This window comes from Strix aluco, chromosome 4 (assembly GCF_031877795.1).
Source record: "Strix aluco isolate bStrAlu1 chromosome 4, bStrAlu1.hap1, whole genome shotgun sequence".
Classification (NCBI taxonomy): Eukaryota; Metazoa; Chordata; class Aves; order Strigiformes; family Strigidae; genus Strix; species Strix aluco.
The window spans coordinates 118,143,647-118,162,127 of record NC_133934.1 but is presented as its reverse complement, the minus strand read 5'-3'; the positions used below and the strand labels follow the sequence as shown (position 1 = coordinate 118,162,127).

Genomic DNA, 18,481 nt, shown 5'->3' with positions numbered 1-18,481 from the left:
TCAGATGGAGCAAACCAAAAAAGCAAAACAAAACACATTCCAGACCTCAGAAGCCAAATTGCACATCTACAGGGAAAACTGGTCCGTATCTGACCCCTTGCTCTCCCCTCGCCCACGCGTGCAACAGCAGCCAGCTGAAATCCCCAGTATTTGGCAATCGAGGTTACCCTGACATAGACCCAGAGTCACACAAGCGTGGCCGGAGCTCAGAAGGGACGTGGGAAGCTGCAGGGACTGAGCTCACACCCACACCCAACTTGCAGGCATAGATGTGATCCTTTCTGGGGGGAGAAAATTGTACCTCAAAGGAGCACAACTGCAGCTGAGGCGATGTCCAGTGCACGGCATCCCCCTCTGAACAACCCCTCCACTTCCCAAGTCCCAGTGCTAGGAAATCACACCGTATTTCAGGATTGACTTTTCTCTTGATTCAACTTTCAAAACTAAGATATTGTTACATCTTTGTCAGCAATGTCAGGATTTTTCCACAACAAATCAGACATCTTTTTCATGTAAAATTACCTAGACACCTTACATGTGCTGTTCCCTGCAGGTACTTCATTTTCACCTTCGTCTGTAATGGGATGTTTTCTTTCTCCTCCTTTTCACACTGCCCTTTATAAATAGTTTAAGTAAATGACTGTTTTTGTTTAATGAGCCTGTGCTGTCTGAGCGAGTTTTGAAAATACCGTTAGTTACATGGAGTAACTAAAAATTACTATAGGGGAGCTATTGACATGAATGCATTACCTATTATTAGCTCAAATAATCTCGTCTAACAAGCCAATACAATCTTTGAAGTGTCATCCTCAAGCTTAGAGGATTCCTTTTCCAAACGTGGTGGTGGGGCGTTCCTCACCCTTTGCATTACTTAAGATTATTTAGGATTACTTAGGATTCCTAAATCATTTGCTGTTTCTCTTGCATCAGAAATGTCCCAATACCATAACGGAATGAGTCCAGTTGCCCATATAGCACGCCTACATATGACTCAACAGACTGCCTTACTTGCTTTAAAGCATGGTGAAGCTTGGGCTGTATTGTCTATTTTCAGAGGACACGTAGTGATGGTGCAATTATCTGGCTTAACTGGGACATGCATTTATTTATGCCCAAGTGGTACTGTAACTGCGTGTGACCTAAGGCACAGGCTCTAGGCAAGAACCTCTTTCTCTGGCGACGAGGTCCCAAGCAAAATGCATTTCATTTGCTCTAACAGCATTCTTCTGGGTTACAAGTGAATTTTTTCTTGATTTTTGTCCCTCTCATATGTGCTTCTGAAAAAGCTCTGGCCAGCCCTGCCTCCCTATTTATACTGCTCTGTCAATTGCAAACTCTTATGGATAGATCTTACTGATGATATAAAAATCACTCAGGAGATGTTGTAGCGTGCCAGTTTTAGTGTGCTCCTGTGGAAGAAGTCTTCATTTATTAGTCTTATTTTCCTGCAACATGATGCACTGAAAAATCACAGATGTAAGAAAAGAGCAGTTCTTACAAAGTTAGGGTCAAAATGCCTGCTCCCTCCATTCTGCAATATACACAGACAAGTTTAGAATCACATTTTCCACATCATTTAGCACTGAAAAACAAACATAAATTTTCAAATAATTCAAATATTCCACATCTATGTGAGCCTTTAAAGACAAAGGCCAATTTTCTACATAAATAGCATCCAGCTGGTGCTCCTCCCTGGAATAATCAGAGCAGATACATGCTCTTGTGAAAATCTGATCCATGTAAAATGAATTTTTCTTGATTTTTGAAATATGACTCTTAGATTTCCATTCCCAATTAAAAGAAGACTGTGTCTTTGATCTCAAATAATTTGCAACGGATGTCAAAAAGAACCTTATCTGTTATTTCCATTTTAATGCAACTTTATAATCAACAGCCCCTTGCCAGAAAGCACCAAAGCTGTGACAGCTGGGCAGAACAGTGTTAACTACATGAAATGATATCAAAAAGTGCTGTCTCATCAAGCAAAGATGATCTGTGGAGGCAAGGTTTGCAGGAATAGTTCTTTTCTTAGACCAATTCCTACAGTCAGAAGAAAGGACAAGCTTTTTGATACAAACCCCTCCTTCAGTCTGAAACAAGCTTCAATCATCTCTTTCCCTAAATTTTTCTATGTCTTTTTCTCCTTTAATTTCCTTCAATCTTGGATTTTTCCCCTCTTTCCTTCTCTCCTATGGACAAATTTAATAGGAAATTATTCTGAGGTTTACATCACTGTTAACAATTGATACTTTCATGAAAAGAAAAGCAGTTTTACTTCAGAGAATTATCCTTCTTCTGGGTGACTTTGATATTTTCTTAATTTCTTTGTTTGAAACTTCCATTTCAGAGCTGTAAAGGGCTTGTGTAATCATAAGCTTGCCAGTTTTCGCCAATTATAGAACTTGGTTTAATAAAAGATATTCTCTCTTCCTTTGAACACTGCCTCATTTATATCCCTAGACCGTGACCACTACAATAGCATGTTTTATGGAAATACATTGGTTTCCATAAAGACAGCACAATCTCTCATGCTCTGTAGCTAAATGCCTAAGATGTGGACAATCCAGATTTAAGACCAACTATGTGTGATTTTAAGAATGTTTTTCTATCCCAAGTCATCCAGAATCAGGCAAAGTAGAATGCTAATTTAAGTCTTCATATCCTGAACCAACAGAGGGACACCACACTGCCTGACTGATCCACACCAAAACAACAGTACTACAATAAAGAGTATCAAAGTGGGTATTTTCACCAAAGAAGAGCTGGAAAAGTTTTGTTCACATTCAGTTTCAGATTCAAACCCTCAACTCTACATCTGTGAAACAGAGCCATCATCCTCAATCCCAGCCTGGCAGTCATCTTTGCTGGACCATTATCCCCCAAACTTCAAGGCACTTTGCAGTATCAACTCCAACTGCTACACACATCTTTTGCCTGGGAAAGTTTTCCTCTACATTCCTCTCACCCAGGTCACTTCCTTTCTTCTTCAGAGCTCAGCTTTGCTTTCATTTCACCTAGATGGAAAGACTGTTTCACAGACTTTTCACTCTCTTCACCTTTCCCTGCTCTACACTTGTTGCAAGGAAGAAAAACCAAGCATCAGCTTCCTCTAACTGCTTTTGACAGGTAATACTGCAAACACCCAATGGACAGTTTTTTCTTCTCATAACCCTACCTGAGCCACATTAGTCTCTAGCAGGAGACAGCAATGGTTTCTAAAGCAGATAGACCCTGCTGTGCTATTAGTCCAAAGCATGAAACTAAACCCATGTTCCCCCTGGGCTGCATGAAGCTCTCCAGCTGCTGGTCAGCTAGTAATCTGCAACTATAGATATCACCTTAAATGGGAGAAACTCTGAACATTTGATTTTAATTCTGTGTAATATTGTGAGCCAACACAGCAGCGTATCAACATTTGAACTTGGATTTTTCAGCTGTCCTGTCAGTTCCTTTTTTTTCCCCAGTGTGTGTGTTTTAACACATCGTGGGTTAAATCATCGTTTAAATCATGGGGTTTTCACCTCATTTTGCAGGCACCTAATCTAAAACACACAAGGTTGTATGATCCCAAGCTGAGATAAGTGAATGGACACACCTTACCAAGTCTCCAAGGGCACAAGGCACCAGGCTTGCAAAAATCTTACAGCTAAAGGAGGGTTTGAGACACAGCCCTGGGCACAGGCTCTTGTGCAGGAATTGCAGGGAACAACTTTCCCTAGCTTCTGCGTGTTCTCACACAAAATCTCAATGGGAAAGGCTCATTCCTTAAAAGTACACTGAGGTCCTCAGATGAAAAGTGCTTCTAGTAATGAAGCATAACCTTTCTTGCTAGAGTTTTTTTCCCAGTTTAGTTGATGAACACAAAGGTTATGAGGATGGGGTTTGAGCTGATGCTATATGTAGTCAGCCTCTCCTAGCAGATGATGTTCTGAGGTCCCACCCTTCCTTCTGTGCAAAAACAGAGGCACGGGTCATTCCATCCAGCTCTGTGCTCCTGATTCCTGCAGGTATCAAACCAGTTCCCAGGAGAACAAGGTCAGGAGTCCAGCCCAATTCATGCTAGAATAAGTAGAAAAAACCTGGGTTTACTTCAAAGGCAATGATGACCTTTAAGGACTGAAATATCCTGTCATAGGAAGAAGATCCCATATCCTCTATCTACCTTACAAACAGCAGAAATTGCAAGACCAGCAATTTGATCTGTTTGGCCTTGCTGCACAAGAAAAGGCAGGAGGGAAGTCGGACATCCATGCTGTTGTGTAGCTGAAGTTAAGGGCAGGGACAGGGATAATCAGCATCTCTGAAAGACATCAGGATAGCAAAATCAAGCATCCACCCCTAAGAAGCTGGCACTCCAGGTAAGAAGCAGTGGGCAGCAGCTGTTTTCCAGGAACTTTGAATTAAAGCTCTTCAAATCTTTATAGACTACACCAAGGCTTAAAAGAGGCAGGCAGGACTGCAAATGACTTGCTCTAATGGATGCCCATAGGTAGATTTAAAAATTATCATAAATTCTGTTCTTTAAAGAAGCCATCTGTACTCATGTGTTTGTTTTCATTTTAAAGATTGACATCAATTTCCATGTGTCTTGATAGCTAGCTTCAGTTCTGAGAAGTGTGTCTGGATCCTCATTAAACAACCGCAGCCACTTCTTGTTTGTGAATATTACTACAAGGATGGATAAAAAAAGGGAGGGGGTGGGATAAACATGTATAGGAGATGAGACAACAGAAGAATGCAAAAACAGGTTACCAGGCCAAGAAAACAAAGGGAACAGAGAGGAAAATTCTGGGCTTTCCAGATGAATTACACTGCAGTAGATCTCAAGTACCCTTACCAAGTCTTTGGCACCAGTGAGAGACAGTTGCTCTGTTAGGTGTTCAGTCAGACTGGCGCAAAGATGGGAGCACTGCACACTTGCACAGTTTCAGGCACTAAATACACACTACACCACACACCCCCCACCCCCAAATTTACATTGATTTTAATGTGACTTGCACTTAACCTCCTAACATACACATCAGAGCTCCTCTAGTCCAATAAATATCCTGGAATAAATCTCCTTTCATATTTATATTTGGGATAAGATTATACTCCCAGGCACCAGAATATTTTCCTCTTAAAATCTGGCCAAACCTAACCCCACCATCTCTAACAAAGTCTCTAGCTATTTTCCTCTTCAGTAGAAATATTACAACATAGTCACTATGAGAATAGTATGTGCTTATCTTCATTCCCAGCAACGGTATTCTCATATTACTGCCTTAGAAGTATTCCTCTCCTTCTCTTCACATGTATTTGTGCTAAACCACTGAAATATGTGGCAACTGCAGTGTCAGTTGTCACAGGGAAAAATATGTCAGCAAAAACATTTGATTCAATCTGCTGTTTAAGGAAGCAACATTTCCTCAGGGTGTATGCCTTGTGTGGATAAATACCAACTGTCCAAAAATCAAGTATCTAAAATCAATTTCAAATATCAAAGGGCACATTTTGAGCAACTACCTTCAGGAAAAAAAAAAAAAAACAAAACACAAACCAAAACCCCAAACTAGTTCCTTTTTCACCTTTTTAAATTTAGTGCAAGTTTGTTTCAGAACAAACCCATAAAAATTAGCCTCTCAGTCACAAACTGAAAGGTGAACTCTTAAGTGAAGAATGATGCAAAACTAACTTGCCCCCCACTGGGCACATGCATTTTCTCTGATAAGATGCATCATATGGATATTCACATTTGCAACATGAACAACTAGACTTGCTGTGTGTAATCAAAAGCTTTGCTCTCAACAATGTATTTTTATCAAGTTTTGCATTCAATTTCCCTGTATCCAGATAAGGACAAAAGAGAGGAGTGTAACAAGCTGGTTTGCTGGTGGATGTAGTCCAAGGAGGAGCAAGCACTGAGCAAGCAGAGACTCCACAGGCCTGCAGCATCACTTGTCTGCTGAAGCTGAGCTGGCTTCTAGGTTCACATATTTATGGTTATTTATTAAGCACCTACAGAATATTTTGAACGTGACAATGCAATCTGTGAGTTCAGCAACACAGATTAGAAGAGGCTGAGATATGGCAACCAATTATGGTCTGCCAAAATACCATCCTTGGGTTTTCTCCATTTTAAACTTGCTTGCTCCCTGTCATTTTAACACCTTTTCACTTCAGCAACAATTACTCCCTGATTCTTTTTCCCTCTTGTCAGAAAAGACTAACTGCACTATCTGGTGTGTTACTCACTAGATGCTCCATCTAACCTGGGAGGTCAGAGTCACCAACTTGGAACAACAATTTGTTCCACTTCTCCATAGAGCTGCAACCCCAATTACCCCTCTCCACAAAACCTACACTCCTGTAGCAACTGAAATAGTCTTTTGGCAACTCTCCTGATGCTTCTTGCTCATCAATATGATCATATTCCTTGTAGAAAAGAACAGCACATCTTTTTTTGTTGTTTCTAAAGAACAACTCGTGACACAAGCAAACCCCTTCATGTGCCTCACCTACAGCTTCCTGAAGTTGCTTGACTATTCAGACTGCACATGCACTTCTGGAAACTGGGATTATTTAAAAGGCCTCCTTCTTAGGAATTTTCAGCAGCAAAAGGCACAGGAGACAGGCCTGCATCCCTTCGGAGTACCAGCCTTTTGTCCCTTCCATAAATCATCTTGCTATTTCTTTGGGGGAGAGGGAAGTAAAAGCCACCTGCCTTCAAGTTTTAATATCATGTCCACCTTTACAAAATGATTGGGCTCGCACTTTATACTGTTCTTTAATAAACACGCCACTTACCCTGAAGGTACCTGAACTCTTGGCCTTAATGCAGTGAATGCTGCAGCCAAAGTCAGAACAGGCGTTTGACGGGCACCTGCTGCCAGAATTAATTTTTGCAGAATCGTATTAAAACCAGAATTCTTCACTAATTTGGGGTATTCAGTTTTTTGTTTGTCAGTAGTAAGAGGCTTAAGCATCAGAATTCCTGGGTTCATTGCCAGTTCCACAGCTAAACTCAATCATTAAATGCTTATAGGTAAGGTAAACTCAATGCCTGCACTGGCTCAAAGACACAGGTGATCACCTGCTCCCAGGAGGCACTGCCTCACTGCTGCTGCTGCTTTGGGGATCAGCAGGTGAGGTACATGATACCCAAATGCTTTATGTTTATTTTGAACTTTCCTTTCTATTCATCAGTGGGTTTTGTTTCCTCTGTTCATAGCCAGCTCTCTGAGAGACTCCTCTTCCCTCTTGTAGCGTTCTCAGTTTTGTTCGGTGGATGAGGGAATAGAAGATGAGGTTAAAAATACTGCGATGCCATGGTGGGCGGTGTATCAGAAATAGACAGACACTAGCTCACTGCAAAGAATACTAAGTAATATCCCAGAAAGATAAAGGCATGGCAACAAAAGAAAAAAAAAAGCATTTGTGTTCTGCTGCTACTGAGCTAAATCTGGACTGAAGATACCAAATGAGGAGTACCACTTGTGGCCAAGAGTACCATCCTCCTGTTGGCTTCATGTGCAAAGTCATCTTACAACAGTGTGGTCAGCAGGGCATCATAAAAACGTGGCAGACGAACAATCTTACCTTCGATTATAAACAAAATGTACATGAGCTTTGGGCTTTTATGAAGACAGTGCAGAAAATCAGTAAGAAAATGGACCCAATTGGTACTACAAAGAAACCAGCAGCCTATATAAACTGAGAAGGGGCTTAGCTCCTTTAACCTTCACTTTAAAAGCAATTGAAGTTTTTCAGGGATATTAGATTTTTCCCAAGAGGAAGATAAACCAACCTTGGCTGATACAAGGAACTATGAGATTATTCGATGGATTTACCCCCTATTTTTTCTGAGGCTTAAGTCTCTGTTTATCCAGCCAGTAACCACAGGGGTAATATCTCATCCCAAAGGGCTTTACAAATAAGTGTTTCACAAACAGCGCACCAAGGTCACTTATAGCCCTTAAGTGATACACTCCTGCAGAGAGGTCCAGCGGCTGCTTAACACTTCACAGAAATACCCCAGCACCGTTTTGCTGGGGAAGCGAAGGCAACCGCATCAAACTGAAACCGCCGGGGGAACTCAGGCAGCCAGACTGCAGTGACACCTCTTGGTGTTGGGCTGGGGTGCCACAGCCCCCACTGCCTGCCCGAGTTCTCCTGCAGGTCCTCAAGGCCCAGCCTGGAGTCAGAAAGAAAAATGTAGAATAGCACATACAGAAATGACATGCATGGGTTTACATGAACAGGCACCAGTGAGGTCACCACTCCTCTAGATACTTGGGTACTCAGGCCCTGTAGGTGCACTGAAAGATGGAAACAGCCATCTTTCCGCAACATCCATGTGGGCATCTGCTTCAGATCAGAGTCAAGGTAAGTGCAAGCTTATGTTTTATGCGCATGGAAAATGGCACCTGTAAAGACTGTGGGGCCACCAAGGTCCAGGGGCTGTTAGTCCAGAGAAGAGTGCCATCTACTGCTACATAAACTTTGCTTCTGGGAGCCCATGGGACTGAGACTTCCACCCCGCTGCTCAACTAGACCCTTTGTTTTTCTTTATCTTGCAAGATATGTTTTGATCCCATCAAAATGTAACATAGCCACAGGCATGAGAATAACCATACCATAAAAAAACCATCAACATGCAGATACAACCTTAACAAAACATCACGGAAATGCCTAATAAAATAAATGCCATTTAAATGTTGCTATACAGAAACCACAGCCCTTCCAGTGCAGAAGATTTAAAAGAAAATGTCTAGCAGTCTGCACATCAAATGTTAATACTATTTTCAAATCAAGTCTAAGAGAGGACAAGTAATTTAATAAGCCTAATGGGTGTGTAATCAGCATTTGACCGTTCCTGCTGTTAACATAGGTGTCTTCCTGTCCCAAGGTGTCTAGGAAAACCACTGAAAGACAGCTAAGGCTTTTAAAACAGAATTTTTACAACACCTTTTTTCTTCTCATGTAGATTTATTGAGAATTTCACTCTATTAAGAATAGGAACCAACCAACTGGGTGAAATACAAGTAACTCTGTGGGCATAGTAAGTGGCACAGTAAGTTTGGGGCCCATTTGCAGCTTAATTTACTGCCAACAATCAGCGATGTCAAGATTTCAAGCATCTCCTGACAGCCCTATGACAACTGCAGTTACACAGCATTATCTGGTCTTCTAGTAAAATCTCTTCCCTCAGACAGCATCATACTTCATTTCACAGCACGAGAAGTATACACGGTCAGCCTGTGTATCCTCAGCCCTTATGGCTGGAATCAGGACATTTGCAGGAGTGGGGGGTGTCCTGTGCCTGCTTTTACTGCATTTGACACCACTTCCACATAGAACTGACTGGCAAAACACGAAATAAGGGAAATTGCCAATATATTAAATGCTTTAACAAAAAGCAGAAATAATGTTAGTAATGTTTCATCTGAAGTTAGAAAGTTTAATTTGAAAATATTTGGTACAGAATGCTCACTGTGTATACAAAGATAATCCATTCTTTCTTCTAGTTACATACTTGGTCAAACAATCTCTTTTTTTTTTGCATCAGAAAGGAAAGGGTATTTTCAAGATACATTATAATAATGATATACAGACAAACATATCATGAGATGATCCCCAATGCTGTTGTAACATTGTCACCATTTTATCTGGACAATTTTATTACACGAGTTATAAGAACTGAACACACCAAGCAAAACACATTTTTAAAAAAAAGTGAGATACTCCCCACCCCACAACTACTGACCAGAATTTTTTCACCTTCAATACTGTTCTGTTGCAGATAAAATAATCAACTCTATTAGTGAGGGTAGAAATTCTGTTTCATGTCTTCAAAAATCTGTTATGGTTTTAAAAGACCTCAACACTTGCATAAGGATGGAGTTATATTGGGGGTGGGGATGGAGGAGGAGAGGGGGCAGAGGCAATACTGAGCAGAACCAATATCAAATAAAAGGTGCTAATTTTATACTCTAACAATCACAGTTGCTCAAATGTTTACACAACAAACCAACCCCAACAAACTTAACCATATTGTTATTTTAAACGTAATTCATACAGAATTCTGCAGCTACAAGATTATGAAAAACAGACATGTACACTCTGCAGCAGCATAAAATATAATCCTATATACAATCCAAGCATCAATTTTCTCTTCTCTATCACAATCAGTATTCTATCTCAAAGGAGCATCTGTCAGATTCTCTGGAACCAAAAATAGCAAAGACCCTTTTAAACAGAACAGTTTCTGGTTTATATTTATAACTACACTGTACTCGCTGCTTCTAGCTGCACAGCGATGAAATTTGTGCAAGATATAATCAATTACCCAGCTTTGCACTTCATCATGCAGTTAGCTACCGTTACCTGCATCTTACCCTTCAAGCACTTCTCCCCATGCATAGGGTAGAGATTTTAAAACGCAAGAAATATTTGCACATTGAAGAACTAACTGTAGAGCTGACTGACATTACACAGCAAAAACCTTGTGAGAACAAAAACCAAGCACACTGATGTATAAAACAGAGAGCCTACCTGAATTCTTCAAATGCATACATGGCCTAGTAACTACACAAATGCTCTGAAATTTAAAATAATCTTCTTAATGTGCAGGAGGACCATTTAGTTTGTCAAACTGCAGCAAAATGCATAATGACGAGACAGTATATTTGAAATATTCTGAAGAGAAAGGGTATGCAGATACTGGCCTGCAGCCTACAGCTCAGCCAGCTGCTGACAAGCAGCAGCTAACAGGGAAAGGCGATAGAGTACCATGTGATCATTCCTGCAAGTCTGATTAATGCAGTATACTCCAAGAATACAGGCTGATATCTTTATTATTCAAGCCAAATAAGTCAAAAACTGTACACGACAGGCTCCACGGCTAAATTACCATTCACATGCTACATTAAAATCACTAAACACAAGCGGAGGATACTAAAAAACTACGTATATATTGTAACCGAAGAGATTAATTAGGCCCATTCAAGCTGATTTTCTTACCTTGTAGTGATATTTTAGTCTGTGTTTTTATTCATATAAACCATCAGTGATGGAACAAAAGACTGCAGCCACAAACCTCCCCTTCCATGAATGCCAGAACATTTTAAGTAGTTTATCTGCTAGAAATCATTTCCTCTGTAGTCTGTCCCCAACCACTTTAACTCCTTCAGCCCTGAATTCATTGCCATAAATCCTATTTGCAGTGCCATGCGGGCTTTTTAGGGTTTATAGGGTTAACACCAAGAAATCGCAGCAGTGCAACTGAATGAAGCGGGATAAGAGCCAAAGGAGTCATATCTGTGAAATTAAAGAAGGGAGATAGAAATGAGGAAAGTTGAGAATTTCGTGGCATTGCAGTGTGCAAGCAAAGATGCTTCAGCTGCCTAGCAACAGTGCACGCAATCTCCACGGCAACAGCGCAGCGAGCGCTGGGGTCAGAGCATCCCTGCCGCACGCACACCCAGGGGTGACAAACAGGAGCCGAGTTCCCCCAGCCCGGCCGCTGCACCCCTGCGCTGGCCACCCCGCACCAGCAGGACCTGCCCCAGTGCCAGTGGCCGGTGGGGAGAACCGGGAGCGATGAGGCACCCCAGGCTCAGGGGTGAAGTTTGCACCTACTCTACACAGGGCGGTCCCACCGAAGCAGGGCATGGAAGCACATGGGCAGGCTCCTGGAATAGCTCATCCATGGACAACGCATCTGCTCCCCTGAAATTACGTGGCCTGGCAGCATTGCACACCCTGGCTGAGTAAACACAGCTCACAGCAGAGGGGAACAAACCCTGAAACACCAGGAGCCAGAGCTCATCATCCCCATAGAAAGCCCCTTGAAAATGGGGATGTGTAAGAATCACAGGCTGGATGACTGCCATTATCCATTCGCTTAGGGACTGCACGGGTCTTATTCATGGGAGAGCCTGGGGAGACTTTGGCAAGGCTCCCGACAGCCCTGGCTGAACTCGGCAGTGTGCTCAGGAGGGACGGGAGGAGGTTTTACCGTGTGGTTGTGCACACACTAGATTAGCCTCAGCATCTCTGCTACAACAGCGCGCAGCCACCTATGGATGCCAGCATAGGTCGGGCAGAAGGGGAACAGGCATTGATTGCCACTCAGCTGCTGGCTAGAGAGCAGATTAAGGGAGAGGATTGCTGGAAATGACGGAGATGCAAATCCTGGGAAATCAACCCCTCAACTGGGAGGGAGAGATTATGGCGCAGTAGGAGAACACACTGCCTGGGAAAGTCTGGAGGCAGCCAATTCAAAGTCACCTCTGAGGCTGCTTCCCACCTTGACTTGTCTCTTTCTTTTACTGCTAGGGCTGTTTTCCAGTACAAGAAAACAGTTTCTCACATGGAGGATTTTGGCTGGAGTCTGAAGCATCGAGACCCAACTACAGCTCCTGAGGTTCACCCTGCTCTAGGGCAGTGGCTGCCACACTGGGCTACGCGATTTGGAGACTGGAAAAGCACCCAAAGTACTGCCAGCCACATCTGGACACAGCGATCCGTGACAGGCCACAGTAACTGTGGCATCTGATCCCATGGCTCTGAAAAATATAGGCAGAAAGGGCAAGGCACCCATGGCAAAAAACCAGCACTGGAAACAAAGAAAATCCACATTTATTTGCAATGTGGATTTTTTAATGTAGTAGTGACCTTGGGTTTTGTTTTATTTCCTTTTAAACAAATGTGATGGTGTTAAGTGACAATAAAGGCACGCTGTAGGAACACTAAAACACAAGCAGTCACACCATCTGACAGAAATTAATTATTCCATAAGCATCCAGAAAGAGAAGGACTGTGAGGTAGCTGCTTCTGGCTATAGTCTAATAAAAAATTTAAACTAGCGGAGAGGAGAACAATACAACCGTCAAGAAAGGTCATCTTCCATATTTAGGCTGAACTTCACTAGAAGTATGCTTACTATATACAGTACTCCAGCAGCCAGGCAGGGGTGAGGCAGCCCCCTGCAAGCCAGTATTCTGCTACTGACCTTGTAGGAAACACGTTTTAACCTTCAAAGTCACAGCTAGCTAAGATTCCTCACGGGTGAATGAGGGAAGTCTGAACTTCTGTTTTCTTGTTCACCCCAGTCTTCCTCTAACTTGGATTCAAGTGGAAGAGGGCTGGTTTTCACTTGAAATGCATTTATTTTTCATGCTAGCTAAAATAAAAACCCTTCTACAGAATTAACAGCAAACATAGTGTACTGTTTCCCCTAAGTATTCACTCCTCTTGAAACAGGGTTGACAAAATCACTGTCTGGTCTTCCAATTTCTTCAATTTCTTAAGAGCCACTATGCAAATAAATAGTCAACTGTTCAAGGCTTCCATCATCAATGGGTTCACTGTGAAGGACTCAAAAGGCAAACATCCTCCAGAAAGCTTTCATATTCAATAGAGGTCAGCTGCTGAAAGGTTTCAGTAGGGTAACTTTTTTTAACTTAATTTTTTTTAGCCAGCACTTTCACACCAGTTCATAGCATTACAGACAGCAAGAGCAGGGCTCCTATCCTGTGAGATATCTGATGGTGTCATTTCTGGTTAATTAATTACCAGGATTCCCATATTAGACAGTAAGATCTGAGACCGTCATGTCATATTGTCAACATGAATAAGGCTCACATGCAATTACCTAAGAGAACTTGCAGTGGCTTCAGGAAGTCACATGAACACATGCAATGGCCAAATACGTAAATAAATGCAGGATTATAATACTTCCTTATGACTTTTTAGCAAAGAAGACTGTAACTTCTCATGCCCTGAGCCAGACTGAACGTCTCGAGAAGCAAACAGAAGGTACATCAGAAACCACAACCAGCAACAAAATATTTTACAAGGAGGAGTTGTTTATTCCCTGCCTGGCTGTATAATCAGTCCAGACCTTTGATGAAAAATGTCCCACACTACCACAAAATCAAATTACATCACAGGAAAGAAAAATGACACTGAACATTGGGTGGGATGATTAATGTAATGAAAACTGTGGGACCCAGATTCCACCTTCTGATCAAAGGCCAGACAGATGTGACAATGAGAGTTCCTTCCCACTGAAGAAGACACACTGAAGGGAGTAGCTTTTGGAAAACAATTTGTAGTTTTAATTCCAGGCTCTAACAAACAATTGAGACTGTGACAGAAGTGGTTATCCTTGATGAAAGCTTGACAAAGAAGCAAAGGCTGCAAAAAAAGCCTGGAAATATGACAAAACAGAATGAGGCAGAGGACAATGGTGAAATTTCTGGCTTTAGCCAGTATTTAAGTGGCATACAAAGGCCTTGTGTTGATACTCTGCCTAAGAACCTAGTTTCCCCAAGAATAACATCTTGCATTATTGATATTCAGTACATCAGTGTATCGGTACTGGTTCTCTTGACCCAAGATTCCACCAAAGCCTTGGCCAGATGCTAGGTGACATTATCCGATCACAAGCAGACTGAGATATTTTAATGAGGTAACTATTTATTCCCCTGCTGAAGCAATGAAAAAGCCACTAACACAGCAGACTTCTGTCATTAAGCCTGTATTATCACTATGCTGAAATGATATTCAGACCACTAAAAAAAACCACAACTGCACTGAAAAATCCAGCACTCACTTCAATTCATGAGGAAGAAAACAGAAAGGAGAAGGGAAATGAGCCAACAAGAGCATATATAATCAGTATACATCCACTGCAGCTCTAACATTTCTGCACAGTGGAGGATGTGGCGATCACAGGCAGCATCCCAGAATATGCTGAAAAATCTCCTTTCAATAGGATTGTCTCTGAGTTCAAAAGTCTTTCTTGGGCTTAAGAAAATAAGATTTAAAAGGATTATTGAAGTAGAAGAAAGAACAGCTACCTTAGTTTTTTCAGGTACTGGGAAAACTGTGGAAATAATTTCAGTGCCCTGAAGTTTACTGAACAATGATATATTCAGTATTAGAGTACCAACTCCAACCTTCAGCTGTTAAAGGAAAGGGTGGGTGGGGCAGAAATGAATGGGTTTTTTTCCTCTTTTCATCAATGGGATTTCTATTATATGTTGCCTTAAAATATTGTGCGAATTTTGATGCGCAAGAATAGTTTCAGACTCCTCCTTTCACTCTCTGGTCTTCAGTTTGACCACTAAAGTTTAATTTTGTGACATTAACCTTCATCAAAAAAATCCTACCCACATTCCCCCCTCATTTATATAGCTTGAAATTATCACAGCACATGAATATCTGCACAGCAAAAATCACTTTTCTCCCTCCCAGATTTGGTCCAAATATGCACCATGCTTTGCAAATCTCAAGCCTTGGCCTGACCACAGGACAGCTGATGTGAGGTCTTCCCCATGTTTTTGTCCCATGGCTTTACTCTTATCATACTGGGAGTAGCACATACCATTTTCATTAATAAACACTCTGTACCAGGTGCAGACAAGCATACAGCATCTCACAGGGCTGAAACAAGATGTTTTTCCAAAATACAGCCCCATCTGACTTATTTTAATGCTTAAGGGAAGGTGCACTGGAGTCAACTAGAGAGAATGGGATTCTTACTGATTTTCTAATCAGCCCTTGGGGACTGCACCAAGTCACAACTTGCAATCCAACAGAACTGAGCCAGTCACGATGAAAACGAAAAGCTCCATACAGATCATTAAGATATCGATCACTGCAATACTGCCTGAAATACCCAGTCAAGTTTAGGACTGTTTGGTGCTGATTGCCATATAAAGCTGAAAATGGAAAACGTCCCTAGCAGTTTACATAGACAAGACATAACAGCCAGCAACAGACAAGGACATTTGAGATAAATGTCAAATTAGTAAAAGGAGAAATATGGTCAAATCACCAAACATCCAAAAACTAAGGTTCAGTCTGTATAGGTTGCAAATGTTAGTTGATCATGACCAAGACTTGTATTCCTGCCTGCTTATGAAAAATGATTTAAAACCATACAAAATCCCTTCCAAGGAAAGGTACAAGGCTATATGAATTTGAAGTGCGAGGCAGTAATGTATTATTTATTCCTAGATAAACAATTATCAACCATAGCTTTCTCAATACAGCACAATTAATTTGAATCACAGTGCACACAGAAGTCCCCATACTAATTATGGATTACGCTGCTTCAATGTTCACCTGACAGCCACAGAATCTTATACCTGCTACATCTTTGCTGATTAGTATCTTAATCTGTACAAGCACAGAGCAGAAGATAGGACTCTTTCAGAGAAAATAAAAGGAACTGTAGACTTCCATTTGGAAACTTCCTCCAAGCTAGCTATAATTACTCAGTTTGACTTTTTCCAAGTTGTGAAGGATTAAGTGGGAAAAAAGAGAAGTGGGAGGCTAAAACTAGACTTGCATTATCACCATTATCAAATGAAATGTCAATGGATATGAAAATAGTATCTGAATAAACCACAGTCATCTACTAAAACACACATTGACATAAAACATTTGGGAAGTATGTGGGTTGTATACATCATAGATCAACAAACACAAACCTGTGTATTTTAGACGTGAATACAAATAAAGGTTTTCACATACCACCATAAACACCCTGACTTCTTGCCATGTTCATGGAAGCCAATGGCCTAGATCTTATAAGCATTTAAATTATACAGTGGCATGTTTGCACTCAAAAGTAGCAGCCAACGTGAACCAAGCAACTTCCCACACACAGATGAGCACATTAATGCCTACTGAACTGGGGACTCATTATCAAGTATATTCACAGGCCAGAAGTTATTCTGCGTGGAAAATATCAGTGTCTACTTGACATCTTCTCTGGTAAACATCAGAAGAGTACTCCTAGTAACTGAGTCTTCTCATACCTCTGCACTCTAATTAAATGGTAGGACGTAGAGAGAAGAAAAATCAAGGTTGAGTTTTATACTTCTGCTTCTATCTGCCAAAAGTAATCTCATCACAGTTGATAAAACTCCATGGGTACCACGTATCTGTTGAGCAAGCTCTGTGCAGCACAAGATCACAGCACCGAGGTCTTAGGAACTTAGCTTACAGGGATTTTACATAGACATAATGTTAAAGCTTGATCAGACCATGGTCCAGAATTTCTCATGGGACATGCAAGGATTATCCAGTGTAAGGTACTGATGGTAGAGAATTTGCCAAAGCTGAGCTGCACTGATATCACATTAAGATGTACACTGTCCCTGCTTCCAACAAAAAGGGAATAAATTCTTCTTTCCCTTGCAGCTGATGCAAAAGATGTTAGAATAAACATGTGAAGGAATTATTCACTATATACTGTGGAATCCTTTGTTCACAAACAGCTTCTGGCAGCAGGACAGACATAAACTGTGGCAATCTCAGAACTTCATTTGCTCACTCCCATGAGAACATACAAAAGTTCTGATTCTTCCAAGGCTTCAGAGCAGCAGTTTTACACACTAACCCATACAACTGGGGCAGGAGGGAGATGCTAGTGGTGCGATGCCACTGGAGCTGTGCTTCTACCAGAGAAACGGGACACCATAATCACACTGGTCAGGCTCTAGTCTACTCTGTACTGACAGGTCTTGACTCCAGTAAGGCTTCTGACAGTGTCTCCCATCTCATCCTTATAGACACAACCATCACTGTGTAAAATATAGGATGGGGGAGTAAAGAAGACAGTCAGACTCTTCTCAGAGGTGACAGGACAAGAAGCAATGGGCACAAATTTTGCAATACAGGAAATCCAATTCAAACATAAGAAGAAACTTTTCTACCATGAGAGTGGTCAAACAATTGCAGAGGTTGCCAAGAGAGGTTCTTGGGAGATATTCAAAACTCAACTGGACAAGGTCCTGAGCAGGGGGTTGGACTAGATGATCTCCAAACGTCCCTGCCAACCTCCACAACTCTGTGTGATTCTGTGAGCAGGACCTTCCAATCCCTCGGGAACAGCACAGCTTGCTCCCAAAGCGGGCCTGGCTGCTACAGCAGCTGCTGCACAAGAAACATCAGGCCATTCCCACAACCTCTTCCCTTTGTGATAACCCTTCTCACATGGAATTTACTTACTGACAACGCATGCTCCCTAAGTAATATACACATAGTGGAGGAAGATTATACATAATCTTTAACAAGAACCACCAACATATTTAGACCACAACTTTGAGACTTCATGCTGCCTTCTCCCTATAAGGCTGCAGGAAAATTACGGGTGGACATGAGTATATTCTACAACACAGAAGACAACTCACGGATGCCTTTCTCTGAAATGCATATGGCTTAGCCACATCGCACTCTGCAAAGGGTCACTGCAGCGAAGGCGTGGGTTTCTGCCAACTTTACCAACTTCTTCACAGCACATCAGCAAGACCCAATGTTTTTGAGCCAGATATAGCAAGAAGATAGATTATATGACATTCCATGGCAAATCAAAACCACAGCAATTGAAGTTGAAAAGTATTGTTTTGAATATCATGTTTGTATCCCTTATTTGTTCTTCACATAAAGAAAGACTGAAGATTGAAAAACTGATTTTTTTTTT

The 18,481-nt window shown here is 41.5% G+C and overlaps 1 protein-coding gene across 6 annotated transcripts in view; it reads right to left on the bottom strand.

Annotated features, from left to right (window-relative positions):
* Positions 1-18,481, bottom strand: part of EVL (Enah/Vasp-like) — a 159,070-nt gene that overhangs the window by 123,414 nt on the left and 17,175 nt on the right. The window contains exon 1 of one of the 6 annotated variants that reach the window (XM_074825097.1): positions 10,534-10,712. The exons of the other annotated variants lie outside the window; for them this stretch is intronic. Coding sequence (XP_074681198.1) covers positions 10,534-10,556 — 23 coding nt within the window. The 5' untranslated portion in view covers positions 10,557-10,712. Of the gene's footprint in view, positions 1-10,533; positions 10,713-18,481 lie in introns of those variants that run through there. 6 annotated transcript variants of the gene reach the window in all.